Source organism: Amblyomma americanum, chromosome 1 (genome assembly GCF_052857255.1).
Source record: "Amblyomma americanum isolate KBUSLIRL-KWMA chromosome 1, ASM5285725v1, whole genome shotgun sequence".
Lineage (NCBI taxonomy): Eukaryota > Metazoa > Arthropoda > Arachnida > Ixodida > Ixodidae > Amblyomma > Amblyomma americanum.
In genome coordinates, this window is record NC_135497.1 from 557,823,725 (window position 1) to 557,843,345 (window position 19,621).

At 44.7% G+C, this 19,621-nt stretch overlaps 1 protein-coding gene across 7 annotated transcripts in view; it reads left to right on the top strand.

Annotated features, from left to right (window-relative positions):
• Positions 1-421: 421 nt before the first annotated feature.
• LOC144116361 (serine/threonine-protein kinase Nek7-like) overlaps positions 422-19,621 on the top strand; it is a 131,526-nt gene continuing 112,326 nt past the window's right edge. For 4 of the 7 annotated variants that reach the window (XM_077651137.1, XM_077651138.1, XM_077651134.1 and 1 more), the window contains exons 1-2: positions 426-684; positions 858-920. Coding sequence is in view for 5 of the 7 variants with exons in the window: in XM_077651134.1 (XP_077507260.1) it covers positions 520-684; positions 858-920 (228 nt within the window). In the remaining 2 variants the exon portion in view is untranslated. Of the gene's footprint in view, positions 685-857; positions 921-19,621 lie in introns of all 7 variants that reach the window. The other 3 variants (XM_077651132.1, XM_077651133.1, XM_077651136.1) reach the window with 2 other exon arrangements.

Below are 19,621 nucleotides of genomic sequence, written 5' to 3' on the forward strand. Positions count from 1 at the left end.
GGGATGCTGACGAAATCGGCACTGGAAACATAGCGGACCTTTAAACAGGAAATTGTCAAAGAAAATATCTATGATAATTGTAGGGGAAGTTCTTTGTTGTTTGAGGCCAGGACTGGAGTTTTGCGGACCACGAGATACACACGTGCATTGCGTGCGGAGAGGAGGAGGAAACGGCTGAACACTTGATACTTTTCTGTAAAGGGCTTCACCCTACAGTGGGAAGCAGCGGGGCTGACCCAAGGCATTGGGGTTTAGGGATAGTGAAGGGAAAGTGGATTTTAAGAGGTTAGAAGTAACCAAGCGAAGGTTATCTGATTGGTGGCTAAAAGCAAGACAGGAGTAAAATTTCACAAGACATGGCTAGGTGGCTTGAGCCACCGCCCGATGCAAAGGGTTCAGCCGTATCCTCCTCCTTTCCTCCATGGCCGTATCCATCCATCCATCCATCCATCCGGTCGGGAGCGGTGCAGGAAATCTCTTCGCGCAGTGCCGCAGTCCCGCGCATTCGTGTTTTCGAAGATGGCACAAGGAGAAGTGCAGCTGACGAGCGTCGATTCCAAGTATTGCGGTGCTGGTGAAGGGAAGCTCGAGATTCTCAGCGAGATAGGTGCGGGCACCTTCAGCGTCGTGTTCAAGGCACAACGCGTCGGTGACGGCATGCTCGTAGCCGTCAAGAAAATTAAGGTCGGCGCTCGTCCCTTGTCAACAGGCTGCGTGCTTGGCGCAGTCATTTGCATTCGCCCTGTTCCTTGTGGTTATGTGCTCGCGCTGCCAAGCATTTCGCGGCGTGCCGGCGGTGTTATGTTTGGACATTTGCATAGGCGCCTTGCTCGAATGGCCTCTTCGCTTATTTCCAGGTGAAGGACATACGCGACGAAAAGTCCAAGGCTGGCTGCATGAAGGAAATGGCCCTCCTTCAGGTGAACACGTCCTTCGTGAATGCTGCTCGCTTTTCCATTTCACATGTCTCTGGAGCAGCCTGCCCGCATGCACCTGATCGTGCTCGATGCGAAATTAAAGGTACTCAAATGACGGCGTGAGCATGCCCTTGAGGACGAATTAGTGACAGTATGCGTATCTGCACAGTGGTTGTCTGGCAGCAGGTAAGTCAGACCTGCGGCATCTTTTCACCTGAGACATCCGTGAACAAAACTGCAGGCAGGTCAGATGGTGGTGGCCATTTCATGCCGTGCAGTGTTGCTGTATTAAGTGGCTGAAAACGGGCTTTGTCACGCGCTTGGTTACGCTGCGCTCACCTTGCCGTTGTGACTGAGGGCCTCTACTGTCGAGCACTTCTTCAGTGCAGTCGTGCACTCATATTTGGTTCTGGCAGCTGCTGCTTTTAACCAAAGATCTAGCTTGTTGAGCAATTCCTTTATCGGAACAGCTTAATTTCTGATGTCAAACATTTGCATGCCGCCCTGATTACTGTTTTCAAGTTGTTCAGTAAATTGTTAGGCATTTTAATATTAAACAATCCCGAGCCAGCTTCTGGGATTTTTAAAATGAAAAAGCTGTATTTCGACAAATTTCTTGCAATTCTCAACCAGACTGGCAGTTTCTGTCTAGCTTTCGTCATTTTGTCTCTACACCGTGGTGCTGCAGCTCACCTTGTCCCTGAAGTGTGCAATGCAACATTGTGAACCTCTTCAAATTTCCACTTATGGCATGCCTTTAAACTTCAAGAGCAACCGCTCCAAACCACAGGGTCTTCTGCAGTGTGCAGTGGCACCACTGTACCGTGACTGGGCGCCCACCTAACACGGCGGGTGCCACGAGGCGGTGCTGGTGATGTGGTCGCTGCTGGCGCCGCCATACCAGTGCACGAGCCAGCCCTCGTAAAAAATCGTCAGAGCTAATAAGTTATGCGATTTCCATATTTTGCGTTCTTCTCGACCTCTGCGCAGAATTAGTGCAAACAGCAAGTCTTACACCCAAAAAAACACATATACCTACTCGTAGTACTGACTTATGGCATACTCCGCATTTCTGCACAATTTACAAATTTCAGTCATTACAGCAAACCTCCCGCAAATACTCAATCAACATAAATATGTCAAGCTAAGCGCATTTAAATAACTTCAAGAATCCTTTTCCAACCTATAAATAGTAGCGTTTTTGTATGTTTGCTTCACTGATGTATTCAGAATCATGTTTATTTAATCAAGAAGGAAAATGCAGTCTGGGTAAATGTATACAGAAGGAGGTCCCGTAGTTAGCGACTGTACTGGGACCTCCTATATTGTTAATCAAAATGCTAATATAAATGCAAACATAGCAGTAGTAATAAGTAGTAATAACAAGAAACAATCATGCCATTACATATTTCCGTGGTGACACACTCATTATATAAAGGGGTAAGTAGGCATATACATCAACCAAGCAGAATAATGAAAATAGAAGTTATACAGTGCTTATAGTTATACAGTTATCAGTACTACTTATACATTACAAACTTACTAAAAAAGTGAAAAACTGAACAGTTAATTGATGATGGGGAAAATAGTGCACATATTAAAAGCACGCGGTGTACATCTGATGTAATACCTTATAATTCTAAAATGTGGTAGTGTGTCTAAAGGTTGTTGTGAAGGATTAACGCTTTTAGTTCATTTTTAAATTTACATACAGATTTAGTGTTTTTTAATTATACTGGTTAGGTATTCCATAAGGAGAATGATGAAAAATAACTTCCCATAATTGGTGCGTACTTGAGGTAGAATTAGGTTCCTGTTACTCGCAAATCTTATGGTGCTGGTGTTGGTGAGCTCTGATCTTGGGATAAATGGAAATGATATATGTTCATTAATTACTTTGTATATGAAGATACCAAGGTTAAGTTGGACAAGTTGAGGTACGGAGATAATTCGCAGTGATTTGAGTAAAGATTGAGCATTAGAATCGAAGGGGCCGCATGTTAGTATTCGGACTGCTTGATTTTGAACTACTTGTAATGATGTTTTATTAGTATTGTAGGTGTTATCCCAGCATGTTATACAGTAAGAGAGATGGGAATGAATGAACTTGTTATACAGGGTTAAAAGTACAGACTGATTAAAGTAAGGGCAAGTTCTGATGAGAATTCTTAAGCCATATGCTATCTTCGATTTAATGCCAGAAATATGGGAATGAAATTTTAGATGGCGATCTAATTCTACTCCCAAAAACTGATGATTCGCTCACTGGAATGACATGCGGGCCTAGGCAAATGTGGGGAACATAAGTAGTTTGTCGTTGAGGAGATGTGAACAATACAAACTTAGTTATATCAGCGTTTATTTTTAGCATATGTTTAGAACACCAAGAGTATATATTAGCTAAATCTTGGTTAAGTTTGGACGTAAGCGCAGTTATGCTACTATCGGAGTTATATATCGTGGTATCATCGGCGTATGGACGAGGGCAAGTTTGCTGGTTCTGTTTTTGTTGATTTGTCAAAGGCTTTTGACACGATAAATCACGCAGTTTTATTTCTTAAGTTAGAGGAAATCGGTATAACTGGACCTCCTTTGTTACTAATTAAAAATTATTTATGTAATAGACCTCATATTGTTTGTGTATCTGGTGTTTATTCTGAAGTTAAGGTTTCTAACATGGGCGTGCCACAAGGATCAATCCTCAGCCCGATTTTATTCCTAATATATATTAACAGTTTACCCAAATCCCTTATTTCTTCCCAGTCGTGGCCTAGTGGTCTGGGCGTCCGCTTCGGCTGCTGGAGGTGGTTGGTTTGGAACCCACCGCCAGACACCCACCGGTAAAAATGGGTACAAGCCACCCCCGGCCCGGCTTCTTCAGGGGTGTGTGCTTGGAGGAGGCTCTGCAAACCCCGCTGCGCCCCTTCGGGAGCAAACCCAGTTTCGAACAACTCAACCTGCAAAGGTGGTTCGTGTTTCACTCCCCAGTGAAGAGTTCGACCCAAGACTCGTACGCTCTAACCAGCGTCAGGTTCAAACACTATGGTCCTTCGTCAGAAGCGATTCAGAGTATCACTACGGTCATGGGCTAGTCTGGCTTTTCGGCTGTCCGACTTTGTGTCCGGCTTTTCGGCTGTCCGAAAAGCCGAAATCAGTTGTTTTGATATTTTTCCGCTCAATTAGCCGAAAATGTTGTAAGCGCTTCAGTTGAAGCAGACGCAAATGCCGAACGGCATATTCAAAGGGCCCGCGCTCCTTGCAACGCTCGCCTCGGTGGCCTAGTCGTGACGCTTTCCACTGCCGAAAACAGATGGCGCCACTGCCGGTTCTCAGCGAAAAAGCGTCGTCTGCGGGTTTTGGCTCGCCGATCTCTCGTAGGCGCTTACGTTTTCGCATCATATGCGCCTGAACTAAGTAAGTACCATTGTCAAACTTGCTACAATACAAAAGTTACCATAATACGCAAGCTCTGTGTGCAGTTTCACTGCAAATGAGCCAGCTGTTGAGGCGGGGAAATTTTTGAATGTGTCAGCGATAAAAACGCACAATACTGTATATCGCTGCTCCACCATGATCCGATGTCCCTCTGTGACACTATTCGGAGGCATATGAAGGGAAAGAATATGTCTTTGTCACTGCCATTCAACCAAGTTTCTGTAACAGCAATGATCGAAAATGAGGTTGGTAAGGTGAAAAGGAAATCACAGATGGCATCATAATTTTTACGAAGGCTACGCACATTAATGTGAATGGCTGATCGTGAAGAGGTGGCCAAAAAGCGGTTTAGCTCGGAAGATGAGAAGTATTCTGACATGATTCTTGGTTCAGGCAATTTGGTTGGCTAGTTCATAATGGAGAGATCGGCTTCCTTTGAAATTCTATAGACCGTGCTGTCAGTTGTTTTGCAAGCCTTGATCTGCCAATTGTCAGTCCACACGAATTTCCAGTTGTTCGCTTTCTTCAGTGCGCGGGCCTTAGAAAGCAATGTTTTGTTCGCAGCAGTCAAGTGATCGTTGAAATAAACGGGGCTATCAGTAGGGCTTGTTACTGCAATATCGGATAAAGTAAGCTGCGCCTTGCGCGCATTTTTAACCAAGTCTCCCTTTGAACGCGAGTGGAATCTGGCAATGATGTTCTTTGTGTCCTTTTTCATTGTAGAAATGCGATGGACGACGTCCAGATCAGCAGGTGATATGGGACACCCAATCTTTTCTCCGACTGTTTCCAAGACTGCCACGCAATCTTTGCCTTGCGTCACCGGGATACCTTTGATCTCGACATTATTTATCCTAGAATATTGTTCCATTGCTGCGATCCTGGCTGATAGTGTGGTGTTTTGTTCAATCAGTGATTTGTTATCGGCAGCTAGAAGGGCGTTTTCGGTTTTTAGTTTCTCGACCATGTCATTCAGAAATGTTACGCTATTAACTACATGGTCAAGCTCAGTCTTGAAGGTAGCAATGTCAATCCCTGAAGATTGCAAATTCAGCATGTATTTTCCAAAAACAGTTTCGGAAGCTTGGTCGGCTTGATTTTTTAAGCCTCGACTCGATATCATCGATTCATTTTGCTAGTTCGGCACAGGTAGGCATGGTTAACACGACAAAGAAACCAGAGCAGCAGCAGCAGCGACAGCAGAAAAATAATATAGCAGTGGACAAAAAAAAAAAAAAAAGTGGCACCATAGTGACAAGACTAACCTGCACAAGAATAAGCGATGATTTAGACGAACACTTCGCTGTCGCCACTGCTGTTATGATGGTCCGTTGATGCCGTCCCGAGTTTATAAGCGGGGAGCATCGGAAGGCCTGCAGGAGTGCAGCCGGAAAATGGGAATGCGCAGCTGCAGCAGAATCCACGTGTGCCGACCGTTCCTCAGATGATGCAGCGGTGGGCGGGAGTTGATTTCGACTGGTGGGCGGAAATCTGCACAAGAATAAGCGATGATTTAGACGTTGAACACTTTGCTGTCGCCACTGCTGCTATTACTTCTCTTACCTTTACGGGATCTTGGGTTCAGTTATGATTGTATAAATCAACAGTTTTATTCAAATATATATGTGTAATGTATTCTTGTATTATTTCTGATGATGTTGAAAGCTAAGCTTGTTTGTGTTTGGGAAAACTACGCAGAGTTTTTGTACATCAAACGTGACATAGAAGACGCCGACCACAACAAAGAAAAGAACACACAAAAGACGTTTGGGCTCCCATACGTCTTCTATATCACGTTTTATGATTCAACTCGACCAGACGAGTTTTCGTCCATTTCTTGGATTTCAGAGCTTTTGTACAGTGTCTACTATTCTCTCTTTCCGTTGTTTCTGTTAACTCTTGTTAGCAACTATGTCAGCACTGCCTCGTAGAGGTCTTCTGGGCTATATCAAGCTGTGATTTACAGCTTTTATCCCAGATATCCTTCCAAACTTCTTGGAAAATAAACTGAATTGAATTGAAAGAAGGAAACCCGGGGTGCGAAATGTGTGGGGGAGTTGGAGGGGTTAAGGCTGTGAGTCACGTTGTCGGGCTCTGCGGAGGGGATCAGTCGCAACTTTTTTTTTAGCTGTAGAGCAAAGTCTGTTTCCTTTTGTGCGTTTGATGTTTGGGATAGCTTGAATGTGCCAGGGTTCTAGTAAGAGCCTTTTTTGGTAATTTGCTTCGGCTCCGAGGATGCTGTTTTCTTCGAAGTTGATTCGAACATTTCAAAGACTCACATCACAGAATCTACTTCGACGAAGCCAGCATCTGCGGAACCTACACAGATTACCAAAAAGGCTCTTACTCGAACCCTGGCGCATTCAAACTACCCCGAACAACATCAACCGTACAAAGGGAAACTTTGCGACTTCGCTGTGCAGCTCAAAAAAGAAAAGTCGCCATTGACCCCTCCCCTTTTCTCATCCCCGGTTTCCTTCTTTCGACCTCCTGCTCCTCTCCATGCATACGCTAGCCACTGACCCTAGTTAGCGTACCAGATACTGCAGTCATCCCTGAAAAAAGAGCCGAGCCGGCTTTAAAATGTCGGGTTTTTAAATTAAAGTTTTTGGTTGGAGATGTGTAGGAGTATATTATAAGCCTAAAATGCAGCATTTGGGCTTAATTACGGTAATCACTAACTCCCCTAGTCTTGAGTGAACGATCCTGTGGTTGTCATTTTAGTGCCTTACAGCTAGGGCTTCCACTCCGCCGAAATGGAACTGTCTCAAGCCTGCTTCTTGGACATGGGCCACCTAGGTCACGTGACGTTGTGACATCATAAAACGAAACTATGAAGCAGCGCTGAAAAACGGGACAAGAGAAAAGAACAGACATACACAAGCGCTGACTAGCAACCATATGGCTTATTGCGAAAAAAGGTGGGAATATATAGCAGCAGGGCAAGCCAAAGCACAGAGGGGAAACAAATGTGGCACAATCAAGATCGTTACAAACATCCGGGAGCAATCAAAATCGTCACTAATTAGGAAAGGAGAGCTCCAGTGGGAATAAAGGCACCGACGATTGGTTGCACATGTGCCACCTAATCCTTGTATGCGAAAAGCCTCTGATATATAGGCATGAGGTCTGATCTTTGTATTTGGCCACGATGGTGGTCTAGTCCAACGCCTCACAGTCTTTGCAATCGGCAGAATGAGTGACTATGTTATTTTGGCGTGAATGATTTTCTGTGTCTTTCACGTGTTCGCATAGTTGCTTACTGATGTACCGTCTGGTCTCCCCGATGTAAAATTAGCCGCATGGTAGTCCTTACTCCCGTCCTTAGTGACCTGTTCTTAGCCTTGTGGTCGTTCCAGAGACGGTGGCAGTGCCACACGGCCTCTTCTGGAAGCAACAAGCCAGTGATCGCTCTGTACGGCGCTTGAGATCGCAGTGGTAGCAGTGGTTTGGAATGCGAAGATACATGTCAAAAATGAAAATGCTCTGCTATTTTACAATGTTCGAATATTAGAAAAAGCAAGCATGTTTCTGCCAACATGTAAAGAGCTGCAGAAGAACTGAGGATTGGGCGAGTTGGTGGTGATTCATCGTATTAAAAACCAGCGCTAAAAAACAGACAGAGGACGAGACTAGACACACAGTAGGCACAGAAGGCTTACAGAAGGATTAACTTGTTAAGCAGGGAAATGAGCTTGCTTCATTGTGGGTAGCGGGGTTGACGATAGCGCATGTGCTTTGGAAATATGTTTCATGTTCTTTTTTCTTATCGCATGTGGGTGATTGCTGTACATCTGTGTTTGACAAGACGTCCTTACACGTGTGTGTGTTTTGTATAAATTGACTTCTTACTTCGATTAAAATTCAGTTGTAAGTTCAGCGCCTTCTGTGTGTCTAGTCTCGTCCTTTGTTTTTTAGCGCTGGTTTTTCATACGATGTAAAGAGCACAAAACGCAGAGATTAAGGGTGTTCGGCAGGTTGCTAAGGCGTTTCAGCCCCCAGAACCATGTGTTCCCCAGCGATGTACTTTGTTGACGCTACGACAGTGCGTCGTCAATGTTTCCAGTTTGGAGTTTTGTTAATAGTATGCATATTGCAGCTACATGAAAGCAGTGCATTGCTTAAAAACTGAGCTAATATGAAGAGTATTGGTTTTTGAGGCGGACGTTTGCACCAAATGAAGATTCTTCATCGAGCTTCAGTGCAGTTAAGTCTAGATCAAACACTGCTTTCTGGCAAGAAAATGATTGCATCATCGTTTCCCAGACGTAATGTGCAAAGTGGCTGAATAAGCGATCAAATGCTGTCTGCTGGTTCGATCACAGTGCATTTCTGCCGCTAGTTGAAAACACGTTTTGAGCACTAATTGCGACTGTATATTAAGCTCTAATGAGCCTCTGGCTGCCACTTCAAACAGTTTACATTGCCTCTTCTATTTCCGCAAATGTGACCAACGTATGCTGCAAATCCTCTATATATAGTCGGATACAACGCAGTTTGCAGTGAAGCCCTGCCCACATCCTCGTGAGAAAATATGGACTGCTGGTAAACCTTTTCTTTTTATCTAAACAAGCAGCCAATCACGAGAAGAAATTGTAGGCTCTAGGATCTTGATGTTTCTGGCTTGTTTGATGTACCCAAACATTAAAAAGATGATTTGTTCACTGTTGTAATTGGCAAATCGAGTAATACATGATGGCACGCACCATGGCCAGTGTTACGAACTGATTTTTTTTTCCAATTCTATCTGCATATAATCGGCGCGCGATAAATACACATACCGTATTTATGCGGGTAAGGGCCGCACTTGTGTAGGCACCATATGTAGTGTGACTGTCTGGGTGATTAAAGTATAGTTTCTTCAGAAGCTAGCTTAAAGACTGGACTGAATTTCCTTTTCGGGTAAGCGCCAAAAGCGCCAAAATCACGAAGAAACGTAATGCCCTTACCGCGCACATAGACGCTAATCAATGCACAGAAACGCGGCGAAAGAAAGTGAAAGGGCAGAAAAATTACTGCTGAAGGTCTTTGTCGCACTTTACTGTGCTCAGTTTGGTGCACGTTGCAGTGCCGACAGAGTTTTCGCAGTGCTTGCGAACTAGCTAAGCTCATATCGACAAAAGTTTATTTCGAGCCTATAATGTAGCCTAACTCAAGCATATGCTGTCATTAATAACTGAAAATGACGCTGCTGCTCACAGGGCACGGCAGAGGATGCAAGTGTCTAACCCGTTCGTGTTCACTCCGCAGATGTGGCTGTGCGCTTTCATCGGACCTGCAAGCCCGCCTGTTGCTGACGCGGCTGCACGCTCCGTGGGATGTGCGCCTGACCCGTGGACAACGCCCCCGAGCTGTCCCACTATAAATTGCCCTCCGACAAGCAGCACGGCCACTGGGCATGGCGGCACTATGAAGATGCAAGTGTCTAACCCGTTTGTGTTCACTCTGCAGATGTGGTTCAGCACACAGCTATTCGCTTTCATCGGACCCGCAAGCCCGCCTGTTGCTGACGCGGCTGAAGTACTTGCTGCTGTCCACCACAGAATCAGGACAGCACCAGTTTTCCACTCAGCAGCTACACGCTTCGTGAGATTTGCGCATGACCCGTGGACAACGCCCCTGAGCTGTCCCACTATATATTGCCGTCCGACAAGCAGCACGGCTACTGGGCACGGCGGCACTATAAGGATGCAAGTGTCTAACCAGTTCGTGTTCACTCCACAGGTGAGGAAATATTATGGAAAATGCTTTCGTTCCAATGACCCTTTCCTATTTGTGCTGCCGTGCCCAAATGTCTGCTGCCAAGTCACTCTGCTCCTCAAAGAACTGCTGTTACTGGCCGGAGATGTCATACTAAATCCAGGCCCCGACTCGTCCCAAATCGCGAAACAACTGAAAGAAAATGCAACAGATATAAAGAGACTCACTGACATAGAAGACAAAATAGATGCCCTGTCAGCGCTACAAGGTAAAGTCGCCTCCTGCCATGACCAGCTTGCTTCATTGAACCGCCTATTTGAAGTCCTGGAGAACAGGATTGAAGACTTGGAAATCTTAGCAAGAGGTCGAACATAATTGTTTACAGCCTCAAAGAAGAAAGAGGAGACTAGGGAATCACTCGAAAGCGCTATTAATGAAAAGATAATTGAAAAAACTCTCGGATGCATCAAAGTTGACATAGAGCGAATTCACCGCTTAGGAAGGCCAGCACCGAACAAAGTTAGGCCAGTTATCTTTAAGCCTCTGGATTCACAACGCAACAATGAAATTATGAAAAACAGCTCGCTTTCTCTTGGTGGAGACTTTTCACACAAAGTCAGAGGTATTAGAAAAAAGCTCTGGGACAGTTCTAAACTGAACTGTGATAAGGGTGATAAGGTATCTTTGTCCTTTACCAGGCTATTCATAAACAGTCAGGCATACATCTGGGATGACTATAAAAATGACAAGGTACCATTACAAAACAAAACGACGAAGAGCCGCTTCGCTCCAGGGCCCACCTTCAGGCGCAGTCTAAACAGGTCCCCACTGAACTCAAATAGCCTACTAGCCCCCACTCCCACCTACATGGTTGCACAAAATAAGTGCATTCGCGGCAGCGAGGCCCTTTTTAAGCCTGAAAAATGGCTGAGAATAATCAATGTTAACGCCCAAAGCATTGTAAATAAGGTGGACGAATTTGAAATTTTACTGCTCAAATACGATTCCCACATATGCGTTATAACTTATAACAGAAATTTGGTTACAAAATTTTATAACTGATGACGCCGTTTTTCCGCCCTCATACCAAGCATTCAGGAAAGACGGGCCCTCAAGGGGTGCCGGCGTAGCTGTTATCAAAAACCAAATTGAATCCCCTTTAACCAAAGACAAGACGTTCCCGATCTTGAATGCCTGTGCCTTAAGTTGTCCTGCTGGGGACATGGCTAATTTTTAATGTGCTTTATAGGCCCCCTGATGTCAACGATGATTACCTAGATAAATTGCAAATCCATATGTCAAAATACACAAAGAATAAAATATTGCTGATCAGCGATCTGAATCTTCGGCTGGGATCTCCTTGAATGTATAGGATCTAGGAAACCTGTGAATGCTATCTACAAAAAATTCAGGAGGGCACTTTGTTGACCTAAAGTGCGGTGAGGCGAAAGCCTGTAGCGCGGTGTTGCCGCTTGTGTCACTGATGTGTGGTTAAGATGTTAAGTACACAATTGTTACTACAACCTTTGTCCGTTAAAGTTTTGAGACTGATCTATTTTCTCTAGAAATGATTCCCCAAAACAAATGTTGGTGCGTACGTATAGCGCCATCTTTTCGGGCTAACCTGAGCTGTTAATTGCTGTGGCAGCCGCTAGATGGAACTACATGTAGAAAAATATGTTGTCACTAGTCGTCTGCGCTTTCTACTGTGAGTGAATGTGGAGAGATGGACGTCCATCTCGAACAGCGTGTAAACAAAATTCTGTGTGAAGCTTGGCAACACAGCCACACAGACGTATGAGCTCCTTCGTGACGCTTACGGCAACGAGACATCATCGCGGGCGCGTGTTTTCGAGTATCGCAAGAGGTTCGTTTCGGGGAGAATGTTGGTGGAAGACAACACAAGGCACGGGCTCCCTTCAACCTCACGACATTAGATGCTCCCGACATTAGTAAGAGAACATGCCACCAAATTTTGCGTGAAAACTTGGGGAAACGAAAGCTGAATGCAGACTTGTGCCGCACTCCCTCACACAGGACCAGAAGGACACGTGGGCATCGATGAGCGCTGATTTGCTCTCCGAGGCAGAGAAGGATGCTGCATTCGTCGACAGCATCATTGCTGAAGACGAAACATGGTGTTTTCAATACGATCCTCAAACAAAGAGGCAGAGCGCCGAGTGGCGGTCCACAAGCTCTCCGGCGTCGAGAAAGGTGCGGCGACAGAAGACTGAAACAAAGACGATGCCGATAGTTTTTTTTCGATGCCAGAGGTGTCATACACCACGAGTTCGTCCCACGAGGGCAGACGGTGAATCAGGAGTTTTATATCTGCGTGCTCCAACACATGCGTGATGCACTGCGACTCCGTCGCCCTGACTTATGGGCATCTGGTCAGTGGAGCCTTCTCCACTATAACGCAAGGCCGCACACTGCTCTCAGCGTGAAAAAAATTTCTCGCCAAGCACAGCATTACTGTACTTCCCCATCCGCCATACTCGCCTGAGCTCTCCCCATGTGATTTTTTCCAGTTTCGTCGTGTGACGAGAGCCCTATAAAAGGTTGCTGGTTGGGGAGCGTGGAAGCCATTCAAGACGCCGCGACAAAGGAGCTGACAGCTGTGCCAAAAGAAGCGTTTTCCAACTGTTTCCAAGACCTCAAGAAGCATTGGAAGCTCTGTGTATAGACTGCAAGGGAGACTATTTCGAAGGGGTGCTGAAAGCCGCCGCGGTGGCTCAGTGGCTATGGCGCTCGGCTGCTGGCCCGAAAGACGCGGGTTCGATATCGGCCGCGGCGGTTGAATTTCGATGGAGGCGAAATTCTAGAGGCCCGTGTACTGTGCGATGTCAGTGCACGTTAAAGAACCTCAGGAGGTCGAAATTTCCGGAGCCCTTCACTACGGCATCCCTCATAGCCTGAATCGCTTTGGGACGTTAAATCCCCATAAACCAAACCGAAGGGGTGCTGCACAAATGATTTCAATGTTAAATGCATTTTTTTTAATGGACTCATTCTCGGAACTTTACGGAAAAAGTTGTACATATGTGTAGGCAGGAAGTAGCGTAGTCGTTAGCACGCTCAGCTGCGGAACGGAAGAATGGTGGCTCGAATCCTGCCGTGCGCAAGGATTTCTTTTCTTATCGAGTTGAATTCATTTGATTGACAGCTATAGTGTGACAGATTTCGCGAACGGACGGACGGAAAGAAGCATTAGGCCGATGCCGATGCATTCGTTCATTGGTCTTCTGTCGCTGTGTAGCTGGGGGAAAATAGTACGCTTGCATTTGCCCGCATTCTGAGACTCCATTGAAGCGAGCGCCAGGAGGGAGGTTGCGCGGCACCCGACTCGGTCGTCAGCAACGAGACGTCTGGCATGGGCACGGCGGGCGCGCCAGTGGCGCCACCTTGTGCATGCGCAGTGAACTACCAATGGCGTAAGAGCGTAACGGACAGACGGACAGGGTCGTGGTCGCAGGTATGAGCCATTAAATGTATTCGCCTTAATATTATGTTCACACATGACTTGGCCCAAATTGTACGCCAGCCAACTTGTGAAGGCCGCAGTTGCGATTCCATATTATATTTGGCATTTGTACCTTGCACTCTTAATGACTGCACTGTATCAGTTGAGCAAGGGCTTTCTGACCATCACCTTGTGAGCATTTCTGTACCGTTTCACACGTGCAGCGCACACAAACAGCGACAAGTATGCACGTTCAAAGATTACACACGTGCTGATGACACCTTCCTAATACACCACTTGGAAACAAGCCTTATAGATTTTGATGGAACAGACACATGCGCACTTTGGACCAAATTCAAGGAAATCTGTCATTACTGTCTAGATAATTTTGTGCCTACAAAGCACAAAAATGTCTGCAAACAAACGCCTTTGGTGAATTGTTCCTCTTAAGCACAAAATAAAACGGCTGAAAAAAAAAAACATGTGCAGCCAGATCTGATTTCGGAGCTTAAAGGGGCTCTCACTAGTGCAGTACACAGACCAAAAGTTTATTGTTTCAAAATATCTCTCCCAAATTTATAAAAAATGACCCGAGCAAATTCTGGGGATTTGTAAGTGACACAAAAAAAAACGGTTTCTAAAGTATTAGTTGCTGATACATTAGTAAATGATCAAAGGGCCATTGCTCACCATTTCAACGAATACTGCCGCAGCGTGTTCACGGTGTCGGAACCATACACACTTGATGCTGCACCTGCCTACCCCTCTGAAGCGAATTTTATTACATACTGTGACGTGACGGCCATCCAAAGAATGAGACAGGTTGACTGATGGAAATGAGATGATTTAATGGCGGCTGGCCTAACGGGAGCGCTCCATGCCGTGCTACTGCCAGCTTCGTCGTCTTTGTAACACTACCCGGGGCTGCCGAGTGGTCATCCCGACCGTGAATAGAAGACACCGATGAAGAGACTCACTCAATGGTGACGGGTTCAGAGGATGGTACAACAGAAATGGCATGGTGGTGAAGTGCTGGCCGCTACACTGAAAGATATGGGCGAATGAGTCCTGGTCCACGATGCTTCAGGGCCGCAGGCCGCCAGGAGCCGAGAGTCGAAGCCCTTGGATGCGCTGAACGGCATGGGCAGGGGCTGTGTCCTCGCAGGTGGGTGGTGTCTTGGGTTGGTGGGGTCGGAAGGTGTGGTCATTGCATCCGCTCAGTTCGTCGTGTCAGGTGGTCGGGGCAGGGGACGGGATGGGGTAGCAACGGGGAGGTCGGTTCGGGCTTGGTAGGCTGGGGCGCAGCCGGGCGGTGCGCATCAGGAACTCACGGCCGACAACCACAGCTGACGGAGGGCACCGAAGCTCCAGGACCAAGATGGGGATGAACTTCGCACCTCATACCAGATGTTATGTGGCGGCCAGCTGAAGAATGAGACGGGCTGACTGATGGATATGAGATGATTTAATGGTGGCTGGCCTAGCGCGAGTGCTCCGTGCCACGCTACTGCCAGCTTCGTCGCCTTCGTAACAATACGGAGGTGTGCTTTCAATGCTCCTCAACTTGAAAACTAAAAGATCGTCTGGACCTGACAATATTCCAAACATTTTTCTCCATAGATGTGCCGAATCTATTGCCAATTTTCTTGTTACTATGTTTCGCACCTCTTTGTTATCAGCAAAAGTGCCAAGTGAATAAAAGACTGCCCGAATTGTGCCCATTTTTAAACACGGTGACCGACTTCTATTAAAATACTACCGCCCTATATCATTACTTTTGTCTTGTTGCAAGTTGATGGAGCATGTTATCGCCACTCGCATTAACGAATTTTTTTTGTGTAACTCGGTACCCTCAGGAACGACCTGGAACAGTTAACTAAAAGAGTTACTTAACTGGAATGGAAAATTGAAACTGTTCTTTCCAGTCAACCTGTGTCAAATGCTGATATCACTAAAGAAATTCAGGACAAAGTTGGTGGTCTGGAAAATCGCTCAAGGCGGTCGAACGTGTTGTTTTTTGGCATAGAGGATTCTGATCCATCTGAGCCTTGAGAAGACTCGGAGCGGTATGTAAGAGAATTTTGTTCAGAGAAACTTGGCATCACTGTCACTTCCGTTGCCAGAGCTCACCGCTTGGGGCGTCTTTCGACTGACAAGAAACGTCCCATTATTGCCAAATTTTATAGTGAGAAAGAAGTCGAATCCTTCATTAGTCTTGGCTACAAACTAAAGAACACCAATTTTAGCATATCACACGACTACTCTGAGGCTGTTCGTGATAAACGGCGTAAACTGTGGCAGTTCTTTATTCTTTATTCTTTATTCAAGAGTTACCCCGCATTTGCCCGAAGGCGTTATAGTTTTCTAAGACGATAAAGAAGGGGGGGACCGGATTCGTCGGTATTTTAATAAACTTCATGTAAACGACGACGGTTATCTCTGGGACACTGCTGGCAATCGGGCTGCACGTCTGAGCCTTCTGCCGATTGACAACATTCAAATCATCATGCTGCTTCTGATCGTGCACCGCCAATCTTGATAAGACCGAAGTGTTTAGATAACATTTGCTTCCTATATACTAACATCAGAAGCATTACAGTGAAAAGTGATGCCCTCTCCTTCCTTATCGACTCCTCTGGAACCTCGTTAATAGCATTAACTGAAACGTGGCTAACCGATTATATATCAGATGATGACATCCTTTCATGCGAATCGTGTTTTAAATTTTTTCGGTGCGACAGAAAGAACAGAAGAGGAGGTGGTGTGCTTATTGCGATTAAGCAAGAGCTGATTTCTATACCAATTGTTGCTTTTACTTTTCTCGAGTGTGTATTCATCTCCTTGAAATGCACTTCTACAATAATTATTGCCGGTGTGTTGTATCGTCCACCTGACCTGTATGATAGCTTTGCAGATGAATTTTGTCGCTTATTGAGCGATGTGTGTACGCGTTTTCCAAGTTCTGTCCTACTTATGTTTCGTGACTTTAATTTCCCAGGTATCAATTTGGAAACACTATCTGTTTCTCCTAGTCACAAGGATGCGCACGCTTTCCTACAAACTTGTCTTGATTTTCATCTAACTCAGCTCATTACAAAGCCCACGCGATCCTTGGGTACCACTGCAAACATTCTCGACTTGATTCTAACCAATAATCCTGATGTTCTAAAATATTTCACGTTAATGGTCTTTCTGACCATGACATTATTACTGGGTGCATCAATTGCAGAACGACAGAAAAAACTACCACCAGGCTGATCAGGTTTTACAGCAGAGCTAATTTTGACCAAATGAATCATGAATTAACCTCTTTTCCTGAGAAGTTCTTGGCTGAATCTTTATCCCGTTCCATTGAACAGAACTGGATACTGTTTAAAACTACCCTAATTAACCTCATTATAAATTACATACCGGTTATCAAAATTAAGTGCAGCAAAAGTGCACCTTGGTTCAACGGGCTGCTCCGAAGAGCTAATAATAAGAAAAAACGTTGTATCGACAGGCGATTGCTAACAACCTATTAAACACATGGGAAAAATACAAAGTGATAAAAATTCCCAGAAAATGCTTAAAGCTACCCATCGTCAGTTTTATAGTGACGTTTTGCCCACCATGCTGCCTAATAGCCCCCGTAGGTTTTGGAGTGTAATTAACTCTCATTTGCATCCTGATTCTTTCTTGACAAGTTCTAAGGGTGACCAGCTAGACGATGCACATTCTGCTCAGCTCTGTAATGATGCTTTCTCGTATGTTTTCACTCAAGAAGTCATCACCACCTCTCCTGTTCTTTACTCATTTCATGATTCTATGCCCCCAGTAGTCATTAGTGAAGACTGTATTCTTTCCTTGTTAAATAATAATAAATCTACCACAAACGCGGATCCACTGGTCTTTAACAACAAAATACTAAAAAACATATCTCAGAGTATTTTTCAAGTCGTGTCTGCGCCTTTTTCTCAGTGTTTATCATCTGGCTCCATCCCTCACGACTGGCGTGGGGCCAAGGTAATACCTATTTTCAAATCTGGCATCCGCTCTGATCCTCTGAACTATAGACCCATTTCATTGACTTGCTCTTTCTCCAAGCTCCTTGAACATGTGATACACACTCATTCAATATTTTGAAGATCATAACATCGTATTTAAATATCAGCACGGTTTTCGCAAGGGATTTTCTTGCGACACTCGGCTCGCCGGATTTACTAACGACTTATTTACTTCTTTGGATGCTGGAATTCAAGTAGATGCTTTGTTCTGAGATTTTTCGAAGGCATTTGATCGGGTTCTTCACCATAGACTACTTCTCAAGCTATCGCATCTTAATGTTCACCCTCAGGTACTAGCATGGATTAAAGACTTCCTTTCATCTCACGTTCAGGTCACTTCTGTTAATGGTTTAACTTTACAATGGCCCATGTCACATCTGGTGTACCCCAGGGGAGTGTGCTATGTCTCCTGCTTTTTCTAATTTAATGACTTGCCAAATTGCATTTTGTCACAAATTAGACTGTTTGCTGACGTTTGTGTTGTGTACCGAACCATTACAAACGACTCTGACTGACAATCTTTACAAACTGACCTCGATTCTATTAACACTTGGTGCCAGTTGTGGCTTATGACCCTAAACCCTTCCAAGACAAAGCTTGTCTCCTTTACTAGAAATTCTTATTGCATCCCAACCACATACTCTTTTAATGACATAACAGTGAAGATAACTTCCACTTACAAGTATCTAGGAGTTTACCTTCAATCAGACTTAACCTTGAACTATCATATCACCTTGATTCTAGCAGCTGCTAACTGTTCTCTTGGCCTTTTAAAACGTAACCTTCGACATGCTCCGGCGCACATGCATAAACTTGCTTATATTACATTAATTCGACCTTAATTAATTCGCTTAACTCTTTTCCACAAAATTTACCATCATCTGTTGCTTCGCGACGATTTCTTTCACTCATCCTCAGTAGTGTTTCCACGCCCTGACCATCCTTTCAAGATAAAATGCATCACATGTTACACTTCAAGTTTTGCCAAATCATTCATACCCAAAACCATTATTGATTGGAAACGGCTGCCTTCCACAATCGCAACTGAAATGAATATGACGTCATTTCATGAACTTTTAAAAAATCAAAGCAATGTGTAGTTTTCTTCTTGTTCTGTTCTGCTCGCCGTAATGTGTTTGAGTTTTGTTTTTTCGTTCTGTTTATTACGTTTTTTTATTGTTCATTTTGCGTTTTTGTTCCACCACATTTTGATACTTGCTGGCTATCAGTTATTGCACTTTTCTTGTTTTGTTTTTTGTTCTGTTCTCATGTTTCTTCTTGTATATTCATGTTCGAATTTTTACCCCCCTATGTAATACCCTTGTGAGGAGGGCCTTTAGGGTTATCTTGAAATAAATAAATAAATAAAAAATTACCAACACGGTTTCCGGAAAGGTTACTCTACCGTGACGCAACTGGTATCCATAGTTCATTGCTTCGCCTCAGTACTAGATATTAATGGTCAGATTGACGCAATCTTTCTAGATTTTAGCAAGGCGTTTGACATAGTTCCCCACAGCAGCCTAATATTAAGACTACATTCCATTTGCCTCCCGCTATTCTTATTTCTTGGATAAGTGATTATTTAAATAACAGAAATCAGTACATCCGCTCTTGGTGAACAACAATCCGGCTGCCTTCCTGTCACATCTGGTGTGGTCCAAGGAAGCGTTCTGGGGCCTTTACTGTTTCTACTGTACATTAGTGATATTATCAATGAAGTTTTGCCTGGTGTTCAGGTAAGATTATGTGCTGATGACTGTGTGTTATTTCGCGAAATCTTGAGTGCTCAACATCAAATAGACTTGAATGATAGCCTCGCTAACATAGTGAAGTGGTGCATTCCTTGGGGAAGGCTTTAAATCCAAACAAGACTGTTTCTCACTGCATCACTCGTAAAAGGAATCCCATAAAACATGCATGTATTCTTGGGTCATCCACACTTAATGAAGTCACTGCAGTCAAGTACTTAGGTGTTACAATTACTCATGATCTGTCATCGAACGCCCACGTTGACAACATCTGTTCATCTGCCTTCAGAAAACTGGTTCTTGAGACAC